The sequence below is a fragment of the Heptranchias perlo genome, chromosome 18, assembly GCF_035084215.1.
Source record: "Heptranchias perlo isolate sHepPer1 chromosome 18, sHepPer1.hap1, whole genome shotgun sequence".
In the NCBI taxonomy this organism is placed as follows: Eukaryota; Metazoa; Chordata; class Chondrichthyes; order Hexanchiformes; family Hexanchidae; genus Heptranchias; species Heptranchias perlo.
In genome coordinates this window covers 22,093,537-22,106,130 of record NC_090342.1, presented here as the reverse complement: position 1 = coordinate 22,106,130, position 12,594 = coordinate 22,093,537, and the positions used below count along the sequence as shown (strand labels likewise).

General features: G+C 37.1%; 1 protein-coding gene across 1 annotated transcript; it reads right to left on the bottom strand.

Annotated features, from left to right (window-relative positions):
* Nucleotides 1–1,697: 1,697 nt before the first annotated feature.
* slc35e3 (solute carrier family 35 member E3) lies at nucleotides 1,698–12,350 on the bottom strand. The gene is made up of 5 exons (XM_067999510.1): nucleotides 11,768–12,350; nucleotides 8,974–9,084; nucleotides 6,602–6,760; nucleotides 5,323–5,405; nucleotides 1,698–3,848 (listed from the first exon to the last, which is right to left on the bottom strand). Exons 1-5 carry the CDS (start codon nucleotides 12,239–12,241, stop codon nucleotides 3,662–3,664), a joined length of 1,014 nt encoding a protein of 337 aa, XP_067855611.1. The 5' UTR covers nucleotides 12,242–12,350; the 3' UTR covers nucleotides 1,698–3,661.
* Between the last annotated feature and the right edge of the window lie 244 nt (nucleotides 12,351–12,594).

Genomic DNA, 12,594 nt, shown 5'->3' with positions numbered 1-12,594 from the left:
CTTTGACAAGGTACCACACAGGAGACTATTGGAGAAGATTCAGGGGTACAGAATTAGGGGTGGGGTAGCAAATTGGATTAAAAACTGGTTAGAAGGAAGGAAACTGAGTCAGAGTTAAGGGCAGTTTCTCGAGTGGTTGGAAGCAGTTAGCAATGTCCCCTAAGGTTCTGATGTGGGACCGCTTCATTTCACTGGGTACATCAGTGAATTGGATATAGTATTAGAGAGAGTGGTGACTAAAATAGGAGGCATAGTAAATAATTTTGGAGGACCCAAGGAAGCTGCAAGGAGATATTGAGATGATGGGCAAAAAAGTAGCAAATTAAATTTGATGTCAGTAAATGTGAACCGGTACATGTTGCTTTAAAAAACAGTAATGATTATACTTTGTAAAAAAAAGCTAATGGAATACTAGGTTTTATGACTAGGTATAGAATATAGAAGTTGAGATGTAATGGTGAATCAATATAAAACCTCAGTAATATCACGGCTGAAGTAGTGTGTGTAGTTTTGGGCTCTGGACTATAAAAAGGATGTTGAGAGAGAATACAGCAGATTCACTAAGATGCCTAGTATAAGGAAGTACTAATATGAAAACTTGAAAAAGTGGGGCTGTTTTCATTAGAACAGCAGAAATTATGAAGTGATTTGTTAAATTACAAAGGGATGGGACAGAGTAGATAGAAACAGACTGTGTCCTGTGATAGAAGGCACATAAAAACAAGATTAAATGCAAGAGATTTAGGACGGAGCAGGAGAACTTTTTTTTACACATGGGGGGTTGTGAGACCGTGGAATATACTATCAGAGATAGTGATTGAAGCAGAGAACATGTCGACATTTAAGAATAGGTTAGACAGGTTGTTGAAGAAAAGGGGAATGAAGAAATAGGAGAACAGATCAAGTACGTGGGATTAGGACTACTGCTCATCTGGAGGATAAACACCAATATGGACTGGTTGGGCCGAACAGCTCGTTGTAATTTCTATTTAATTCTATGTAACTTGTCATGGTGGGATTTGAATTCATGAACTCTGGTTTGAAAATCCAGTACCATTACCACTAGCCTACTACAGGAGCAGAATTTCTACACAAAATGTCTGCTCCAAGATTGTTTCCAACCATCACTTATAAAGTGAGAAAACAAGAAATGACTGAAATTATGATTACATTTAAGATCATGAGGCAATTATTAGAATGTACTTCCCCATTAAAAGCAACTTGCCCATACTTTATGCACTGTACTTGATAGCTTCTCAATTCAGTTGCCTGGTCAATCCCTCCATACATGAATACCTGAAACTGATCAAACTAGCAAAATTGTGTACTTGCTTTTGGGAATGTCCCAAAGTGACTACCGTAGGCTCCAATGTTCTTATGCGTCCATTAAGAAAACAGTTGAAAGAAGTTTCATGCCATATTCTAATACTTGTACAATGTAATTGAAGACCTATGCTTTGTTTCTAAGTTAGGACACAGATTCAGTGTGCCATATTTGCTCTTCATTACCATCAAAGCAAGACCATTTAGGCTTTGTCTTTTTCCTTTCTTGTCCAGATTTTGTTTTGGGGGGTGGGGGGGGGGGGAGAAAGAGAGAGAGCGGGAGATATATATAATAATAAAGGTTTTTTTTTATATCCTCTCCCAACAGTATTGGGTTAGAAGAGAAAAGTCAAGAAAACATGAAAGCAAGTCACTTGATACGAATATACTATTTTATAGACGTTGCTGTAAACATCATGGACTTAAAACCCACACATTTTCATTGAACTGTATCACAGTACAAGTAAGGAGCACCGTACGAACAGTCAAGTTTTCACAATATCTTTTCTATTTTAAACAAAAATGCTGTTTGTTCCCTTGTTTTTATCATAAATATCATTATCAATATACAGCACTTAACCAAAAAGAACACTGGTAAAGCAAGAGCTTTTATGATAAAACTTTTCAAAAATGTTTTCTAAACAAAGTTGGGAAGCTGCCAAAATTAAGTTCATTTTGGTCATTACGGAACTATTAATGTATACAGAAGATGATGATGGACTAGTATCAGTGCATAAATTAGAATATCTAATGAATTTGAAACATCAAAAAATCCACTTGCATTGCATAGGGATTTAATATGTATGCAGTTTCACTGCTATTGGTGCTATGATTAATTATCGATTCTGTAGACATGATGTCTTCTTATAATAGAAGCCATTTAGCATGATTACTGGTCAGTAGAATTCTTGTCAAAAGTGCTGACTTATATAAAATCCATTATTTACCAACAGAAATTTATGAATAGACAATATAAACCAAACAGATGAGACAGCACAAATCTTGGATTTTTAACCCATATATTGTAATGAAGTGAGGCTCAAAAAAAAACAAAGTACTTAAACAAAGTTCTGTTTGCAACTTGAAATGTTACTGGAATCAGCTGGTGTGATTAAATCAAGCAATCCTAAATATCACTAATTAGCTTCTGCTGTAGGAACAGTTCAACAATATTTACATTTGATATTTTCTCTAGTGCCAATAGGCAATCTTTTCTCTTTGAAGGAGTCAAAAAAGTATGACACTTTAGTTTATTCCTTTTTAAATTATTTGCTGAGCTGCCTTTTATAGCTAAAATTATAATGGGCTAGATTTTTAAAAATTGTATAAATAATTGTATTTTTCCACGTAGAGCTCAGTGCACAATTGTAATAGAATTTCAACAAGCTCCAAGCACATTTGTGTCAGATCAATGCACATATCATTAGTTACCAGAAAAGTCACAACCATTTTGAACTGTTTTTACTATCACAATTATTTGTATTTATTGGTTGGGCTCCTGTTTCAAGATGGACAAGAATCACTTTCTCCTTACTTTGTAAAACCACATTAAGGCTGGTCTATACAGATGTAACTTGCAAGAAACCTTGGCCAAGTTTTTCCAATCACAATGCCAATGGTAACTCATTTAAAACGAATGGGTTACCATCAGCATTACAAACAGAAAACCCAAGCAGTTTAGTCTCATCTTCCCATGGAAATTACCAGCGATTTACAGCAGAAAATAGCATTTGACCATTTTTATATTCCTTTCCTTGTCCACATCACCGATACATAGAATAACGAGTAGTGGAAAAATAGGTTTATTCCCCCCACACAATAAATTGCCCAGTGTAATATATTGGACATTCAAAACACACACATCAGATGTTTGGAAATGTTAACTGTATGTTGTAAATGTCCACTTTCCAAAAATACATGATTAAACAAACTTTCCCAATACTATTTATACCATTGATTTTTTCCCCCACGTTCCAGAACTCCTTTCAGCAACTTTATAGATGCAGGATAAGTCCATTAATGACATTAGTGACCATTTCAACATACTTTCAAATAGAACAATGAATGAATTGGGCATGACACGTGCTAATTGCAATGGATATCCTTAAAAGTAGGCAACATTTTTTTTAATTACAAAAATTAGCAAAATATGGCACATGAAAATTGATCACTTACATAAATTTCAGTTTGTGAACAGCGAAACCTTTTTTCTGTGGTAAAACTGTAGTATTTAATTGCAATTCCTCCCACTTTATCAAGTACCTAGGAATAGGTGCTTATTAGCAGCACTTTTAAAAAATATTATATATACTGCATTCATCTAGAAGAGGTTGTTTTTTTAAGGCCTTTGTGCCAACTTGTTCTTTCCTTCTTCTTGTTCACCAAGTTTAAAATGGGTGTAAGCCAAAATGCCACATAATGTACACAGAATCCCCAGACCCTGATTAAGTGAAAGGGGATCTTTAAACAAGATATACCCTCCCAATAGGGTAATGCAGAACTTGAAATGTCCAAACATGTTGTATCTGGAATTTATTGTGTCAAGGAACAAAACAATGCTTTAGAACAGATTACATTTTGTCCTGCTTGGTGAGAAACATAAGAATTCAAGTAATGAGAGATTTTGCCCCGTTCTAGATTTCACCTAACTATTCAATCACACGAAGAAACATTGTGCCAAATATCTCCCTAGCGCCGAAAGGTAACTGACCAACTCCAAAATAGCTAACCACACTTACACCGTCAAACCGCAACAGTTGCTTTCCACAGCTGAAAATTGCATAGTCCACATGCAGTTTGCCCTTCTCCAAATACTAGTTAAGATTTTACTCTACATACTAATCTGTATGTGGGATGGGGGGCAGGAAAGTGAGAGCACTTCCTCAAATTCATATTCTTGCCCAAGGCAACCTTATACCCATATCATCTAGTCTGTACCCAGCTTAAATAGCCTGTTCACATATACATCATTCATTTTTCCCATTATTTTAAAGACTGGGATCATAAGCTTTGTTTTCCTAAATTAAAAGTTTAGTTCTGCAAGTAATTCTTTTTAAGTTAGAGTTCAAAGTCCCAAAATTAGCCTTGTACTTATCTCTGTCCCCTCTCCAATGCGTCAATGTTGTTTCAAAATTGTACACTAAATTTCAAATGTAGCTTCACCAATGGTTTAGCTAAGGTGTAGAAAACTTATTTCAACTTAAATATCTTTGAAATACATCCTAGTATCTGATAAGCTAACAGATTCACATCCTTCGGAAGCTTCAGTGAATAGTCATTAATCACATCCAAACCTTTTTTCCACCTTTGGCAATGGACATCCTTTCATCGGGTACACATTTCATTACTCCTTTTATTTATTCACATTAAGATCCTTCAATTATTCCGAATCTATCTGCTTAAGTGTATAGTTCATTTTTGAGTGCCATCAGTCTCCTTTATAAGAAAGTAGCTAATAAGGCTTCTGCATAAACATACTATGAAATGATTCAGACAAGTTTAAAAGGCAGCATTGTTGTGAAAATGTTCACAAGTGCAGCAAGCGTTATCAGCGTAGTGTGCTGGAACATTAACGTACTGTGCCCATGTAATTGTAGGATGCAGATCTACGAGTGATTCCTTACACAATGAACTCCTAATTACAATCATACCACCAAGGGAAGTGGCAACTGGAGGCTAGGTACTTCCCAATGGGAGGGAAATACATGAAATGCCCAACTGGATACAAAACAACATTGGCAAAAACATTAAGGCAGATCATCTAACTGCCCTCTGAGTGGCAGGTAACGAGTTTCATGCAGACATTCGAGAGAAAGAAAATGTATGCATACGTTAGGTCATGGGAGAATCTGCCCACACTCAAACCAACCCAAATTTTAATAAGATTGGAATAATCCATATGTGAAAAAGAAAACAAAAATCTGGAAATACCTAAGATTAAATTTCAGCACCATATTAAATTGGCATGACTTCACAGCAATACAAAATGCAGAAGGATACGTAACAGGCGAGGTATTTCCAATGATCCAGTAAATTGACAAATTTACCAGAAAGGCAATTATTCCAGAAAGGAACACCATTATCTGTAAAAGATAAAGCTTACATTGTAATTTTAAAACACATTATATACAAGTAATAGAAGAAAAAAAAGCACACTGATTTATAATTAAAGTAAACAACCCTATTTTTCAAATGCAATTTTTATTTAGTCCAACATATTCTGTTTTATTAAACTAAAAGCCTACTTGTGATAAAAGTTTAAAATTATACAAAGTTGTCAATGGAAGGCGAGCAGATTCGTAGATGGAGGCAGCCAGCTACTTTGCAGCCCATTGTGTTTACTATTTAAAAAATACTTCCCTCTGGATGGTGTGGCACTTCATTGTGATGACTGGAGCTAAGAATTGAATATATGAACTCTGCTTGCAATTAGCACTCTGCAATATTACAACCCTCCCATTATTTCTGGTTTTATAAGTGCAATGGCATTGAAGTAATTAGCAGATTGCAGGGGCTTGATTAGTTGCTTCAAAGAGATTATATCTTACTGACTTGGCTCAAGTTGACAATTTTATGCTTGGCTCTTGATGCAATATTTCACCTCGAGCCAAAATTGGTTTTGCTTTGCCACTTTAGTTAGTATTAAAAATATATGCACACATCTAGCCATCTCACATGTCTGCTGACAATTAATTATCCAGGCAGACTGATGGGATGAAAGTCTCCTCTCTGCTGGTATAAGGATCCTACATGAAGTGAGCCTGGCCACTCTCAGTCCAAGATCTTGAGGATGTGTGCAAACAGCACATAACCTGTAATTAAATTGCCTGTTTTATTCAGAGAGGTCACAACAAAGGCTAGTAGGAGAAATAAAAAAATTCACCTTGGTGCAGCAAGGATGCTCTTTTGAGGTCAGGGTTCAAGGTACATTGTTGGACAGAGAACATGGAGCTTTATTACTCTGTGTCTGTGATACAGCTAATACATGAGTGAGTGATACTGCCAGAGCACCCAACATAACTGTTACCCCAAGCACCAACATACCGTACCTTGATGAGTGTACAGAAATTCATCAAAAAAAATATTCTCTGCACATCATTCTTGTTCTACTTATATTACAAAAATGCTATAGTTTTGGTTTTGGATAGCTTTACATGTTCTACAATATTCAGCTTTTTTATTAACATACTTAACAAAAAAAGAAATTCTCACATTTCAACCCTTGTCCAAAATGTAAAAGTTGCATGAATAATGATGCCAAATATTAGAGAAATCTTACCAATGCTGTACCAGACCAGTTTCCAAACATTCCTCCCTCTCCAATCACTGGCTCAAAAAAAGGAACAACGAACATGAGAATGGCAGAGGACATTGGGGCCTGGTAGTATAGGAGCTGCATAGAATTCACCTGCAATTCATGCTGTTTAGCTCCCACCCACTGTAAGTAACAAAGAATCCTCATGTTACACAAATTATCAAGCAGTAATTTAAAAGTTTTGAATGAATGTGTTTATTATTTAGTAATAGTGGATCGAAAGCCAATGGAGTGCAGAAAAAAAAATGGCAGAGAAAGAAAAAATGTAAAGGGGTTGTCAAAGATTGCGCATGTGTGAAAAATAGTGTCCCAGGTCACACATGCACGATTGGGGCCCATTGGAAATGAAGGAACAGGAAACAAAGCTGAAGTGAAGCTCCAGGCAAAGAGAAAATAAGTCTCAGGTCGATCCGCCCCCTCCCTCCTACCTCAAAGCACAGATAATAGTTTGGAAAGAAACAGTAACAGTAGGGCAGTGAAATACCAGACAACTATATGGGTAAGTTTAATGATTTATGGGGAATTTTTTACTGGCTCTGTTACGTTATTTACATTGCTATATACTCAGCTGGATTCTAATCAAAAGAGTGACTGGAACCACTTTGGAAAAATAAATTCAGCAATGTGGGTGGGTGAAATTGCAGCCTTTGAAGTGGTTGCTTTTCGTGGGATCTCTGTTGATCTATATTTTGGTAAATCAGTATTGTCAAGTTGCTTATCTGATCCAAATTTTAAAAAAACACGACACTTGGCTAATTCCCGGATCCAGCATTCTATGGCAAGAGACCACACTCGCAAGAAGTGCTGGGTGAGAAGTTGCAAACTCTCATACCTAGACTTTCTATCTATTTAAATTAACAGACGGAAAATCAGAAGCTGCATGCCATTCCTTGCTGGGAGCACCTGATCAGACAACCAGCCCTTTAATTTTTTTCCTACATCAGGCAAATTTAATGTACCATCTTACACATTTAATGTGTGACTTGTTACATGCACGAGCTTTAATTACAGACAGATACTAAAAAATATCTACAGCAATAGTAATAAACTGGTGTGGTCTAAAAGAAAGAAACATAGCACTTTGTAATCCAAGGTGAGAAACAAAACATCCATTTTCAAAACAGCAATAGGGTAATAAATATTTTGCAATGCCAGTTCCAACATATAATATTTATGGTAGAAGTCCTTAAACAGACTTTTAGGAAAGGTAATTTCACTTTGGATAGCAATTAGTAGCAGGAATCCTGCCATGGCCAGCATCAGCTAACTCAGCGCAGATCAGAGACTAATCTAAGGATCTTTCTGTTCTGTGTGGCACATTAAATAATGTATTGAATCTCAGAGCCAGAGAGTGTAATACTCTTGGGCAAGAATGGCAATTTTCCTTTAAATTCCACAATTTAGCACCCTAGTGCAGGAGGGTCCAACATTTTTTTTTGTCTTCGTGGGCAACACAAGTGCGTACCATAGAGCCTCAAAGGCAACACACAGAGTTTAAATTCATGTTCACATTAATTTGCAGATGACTCACTTTACTAATACTAACAGCACTTGGTGTTCTGATCTACGATTTCTCCACTGCTAAGATAACAGCAATAAGAATAGACCTTTCTAAACCTCCAGGCCCCCAGAAATAGGACAAACCAACAAATAAGAAATAAAAGTAAATAGAATTGAGTTTCCTAGGCCTTGAGGGCCAAATTGTCAGGAATCGTGGAGCCACATGTAATCCAGCTATGTTAAAAGTCTTACACGTGGCACACACTTCCTGTGTCACAAATTTTGAACAACACTTGCTCTGCCAACATTCACATGATGTCAAGCTATCACATTTTGTTGATTTGTTGCCGTTTTACTTTAATCCTATCAGAAATGAAAAGATAGGAAATGTATGAACTAAAAGCACAATAAGCACATAGAACATGACCAATGAAAGGAATTATTAAACCAACCAATCCTGAATGACTACTTAACAACAACTTACATTTCTATAGCACCTTTAACGTAGTAAAACGACCCAAGGAGCTCAGGAGAACATAACAATTTTAAAAAATAAACCAATCGAATCACTTAAAATACTTTGAAAATATTTCCCTCTAAATAAATTCTAATTTCCAAAATAAGGTTTTAAAAAGTGTTCATGGAAGCACTTGAAATAGTAAAACTGGTCATTATCTTTGAATAAGTTCTTCTTAAAGTACTTTTGATCATTCTGCTGTCGCCTCAAAACATCAGACTGTTGACAACCTGGAAGTTCAGATTGTTAGCATTAAAAAGTATTTTAGTACTAATTACTTGCAAAACCACAAAAGGAAAAAAAAATAAGAACTACTAACCACTTGATAGAGGGAGGTAACCAAAACACCAAGTGTTGCAAAAAGTATTCCTAGAAAATTAAACTTCACATCAAAGTAAGAGTTCAGAATTACACCCAATGTAATAGGGATCTGTAAGAAGTAAATAGGAGATGGTTAGATCAGGTTTAACATTTACAACCTTACAGCTGGTACAAACTATTAGATTTTCCAGAAGAGATGGACTAAACACAATAGACTAAACATCTATAGCTGGAATTTTTGCTTAGAGGAAAAGGAGCAATTGCTGTTCTAGATTTTTTAAAACTGTATCTTTCGGAGTATTTAAAGCTGTAGATTTTTTTTAATGATCTTTCAGAATATTTAAATACTAATTTACTGATAAATTAGTTGAAAGCAATATATTGCAAAATACAGATTTCAAGAATTCTCACATTAATTTTATTGATGGAGATACATCTAAAATTCAAATGATTTATCCCAAGTATCTTCACTTTGTTACTGTTAAGTTGCAACATCTGTGATAGGTGAGCTGTGCAAAAATGTTGGTTCAAACATACAGTAATCTTTTGAAAATACTGCCATGAAAAGCACAGTACTAGTCATTCATTCACTGCTACTTTACCCTTGTGTTAAAGTCTTAGTCATAAAAATTCCACACGTATTCATTTTTAAACAACATTAAACATATCTTATTCGATGAATGCATGTTAGAAAAGGCAGTACTGTGCGGAACAGTTATGTTATTCAAGGTTTTGGCCTAAAGTGGTTTGATTGCCTGTCTTATTTCCTCTGGGTATAGATTATACTCTAAAACCATATAATCCTTGACTTATTTCAGTAATTATTTTAAAAATTTCTGCAAATCATTTTAAAATGGGGAAATATGTCCAGGCTATAAAATGTAGATCAAAATTGACCAGATTTAAGTTGTAAGATTCTCATGCATAAGTACTTCAGTCTTTATGCAAGAATGAGTCCATATTTTGTAATATTCAACAGTTGAATGTAACTGTTATACTTTTACTAAGCAAAGCTTCACTAATGCCAATATTGTGATGCTTACATTAAGTTTACTATTGTGCTTATAATTTAGATTCTGTTGACTGATTTTTATCAGTTTGCATTTACTGTAACCACCAATGCTTTGTGATGGTACCAACTGAATTATTAAAGATGCAATTAAATAACTAACATTAGTAACATATCCCTGTCTCGGATACCAGCAAGCAAAAGGTGCATATTAGAACAGATTTTTACAAATGCGCAAAATGGAAGATTGGCAGTTGATATAGCTTGCAAACTGAATTTAAACACACTGCTATCTTGTGAGGTTCTCTTCCAGCACAAACCTGTCGAACTAGAGTATCTGTGGTAAACAGGTTTCCACTTTAGGTGCACATAATTCTCATTCTACTCCCAATGGATAGGCAGTGCAAAATGTAACTTCAAAGTAACTTGAAAACACTAAGTCTAGACAGCTAACGCTCACCTGCTAGACATCATGCCAGTTAGTATTAAACAAATGCTCATCAATTCAACACATTATGATGTCGCTCTGTTTTGGCAATTGCTTTCAGAGTATTCTATGCAGCCCTTAGAGAAATGTGAAAAATAACATTTCTTTGAGAAGACTGAATATTCTGTACGTTTATTTTTAAATTAAGTATTTTTTGGCACTTTCATAGATTTTTAAATCTACACCCACTACAATTGCTACAGATATATTCTAAGCTTGGCATTACCTAATTACTGCTTTGCTATTTAATCAGTCTGCTCTATTTAACTTCAGTACTGCCCTGCACTATGAGCATTGGCCTTCACCTTGATTTCTCAAGAATAAAAATATCCTGTATTATAGTCCAATGATACATGATCTAGACTTGGGAGTCTGTTTTAGCACTGTGGCCGCCAAGGGGGGTGGGGAAGGGGGGTGGGGAAGGGGGGTGGGGAAGGGGAAGGGGGAGGGGGGTGGGGAAGGGGAGGGGGGTGGGGAAGGGGAAGGGGGAGGGGGGTGGGGAAGGGGAAGGGGGAGGGGGGTGGAGTCTTCATTCATCATAAAACTCATTTGAAATCATGAGAAAATGAAGCCTGAAAACTGGAAAGTTAAGAAACTAGGTTACAAACTGTGTAAATATAGGCTGCTGACCAACAAAACTGACAATACATTCAGCTATTGTTAGGAATCACCAAGTGGAGCTGTACATTTGCTTAAAGATAAGATGGCACCAAAGAGGAGAATGATTTTTTAAAAAGGCAATGAACCTGGACCATGCTCATACACTTAATCAACTGTAGACACAACAGCAATGGCAAAGACCTTCAGCAAGTTTGCTGCCTACTCATCCAAATGTTGCACTAATTCCTGGAAAACAGCCTTACAATAATGAACAGAAATTAATTTTTTTAAAAGATTATTCTTTGTAACAATTCCAAATTAAAAATTGCAATAATTTAGGATAAATCTTTACATAAGTATGTACGGTTGAAGTCAAAACATCACTGGCTTGTCCAGTATTATTGTCAATGAAATAAGTCAGTTGCAGGCTTCAGTCTGTATTTATAGAAATAGTTTCACCTTAATAACAAAATGTCTTGTGTCTGTCAACTATCATGACTGTCAAGTCTCAATCTGGAGGCCAATTTCGATTCAAAGCATCAACTTTTCAAACTTTACGAAAGTTACAAGAGGTAAATGTTTCCCAATTTTCATGGTACAGTAGTTTAGTTTAAAAGATAATAAATAATATGCAAGCATTTCTCTCCCCCCTCAGTCAAAGTTTTAGGAGTTTATTTCAATCTTCTTGTTTCTTACCAATGTCAACTTTATCTTGGAGGAGAAGGTCTTCTTGTAGTAGACAGTCTGTATGACTATAATGACTGGTGTGGTCATGGCCTTGGCCAGCTGGTAAGTGCCGATTGTGTTATTCTGAAGGGACAGGTTTGTGAAAACAACAAACCCGCAGAAACTCAGCGCCAGCAGCAGGATCTTGGCGGGGTGGAGACTCTTTGGGGAGAAGAAATCCAGTCTCTGGCAGATGTACAGCCCCAGGCCGGTCATCACAAAGTGCACCAGGGTCAGGGTCATGTTGGGGAAGCCGTATTGCACATAAATCCATTTGTTGACGAAGACGATGCAGATGGAAGCGAACAGGTTAACCAGGAGCCCGGCTACCAGCCGCCCGTTGGCGCGCAGGCCGAAAGCCTCCGGTACCACCATGGTTCCCTCGGCCCTCCTGCTACTGAAGGGAAACAGGAGTCGCTGATCCGAGGCCGAGGTGACGCTCATCTGGGTGGGGCTAGTTTCTGTAAAGTGCTCCGCTTCACGCTACGTCCCCTCCATTTTCAGCGAATGTCCGCAGCTCAGCTGCGATAAAATACGGGTTAGTTAGCCGAGTCTCCCCCCCCCCCCCCCGATCGAGTGGCCGAGTCTTCCCCCCCCACCCCGATCGAGTGGCCGAGTCTTCCCCCCCCGATCGAGTGGCCGAGTCTCCCCCCCCAATCGAGTGGCCGAGTCTTCCCCCCCCCCCCGTCTGATCGAATGGCCGAGTTTCTCCCGCCCCCACACACCACCTACAGTGATGTGGAGATGCCGGTGATGGATTGGGGTTGACAAATGTAAGGAATCTTACAACACCAGGT

Coding starts and splice junctions, on each gene's coding strand:
- slc35e3 (XM_067999510.1), bottom strand. CDS start 12,241: ATGAGCGTCACCTCGGCCTCGGATCAGCGACTCCTGTTTCCCTTCAGT. Junction 9,085..11,767: donor CCAAGATAAAGTTGACATTG/GTAAGAAACAAG, acceptor TACTTCTTACAG/ATCCCTATTACATTGGGTGT. Junction 5,406..6,601: donor ACTGGTCTGGTACAGCATTG/GTAAGATTTCTC, acceptor TATCTTTTACAG/ATAATGGTGTTCCTTTCTGG.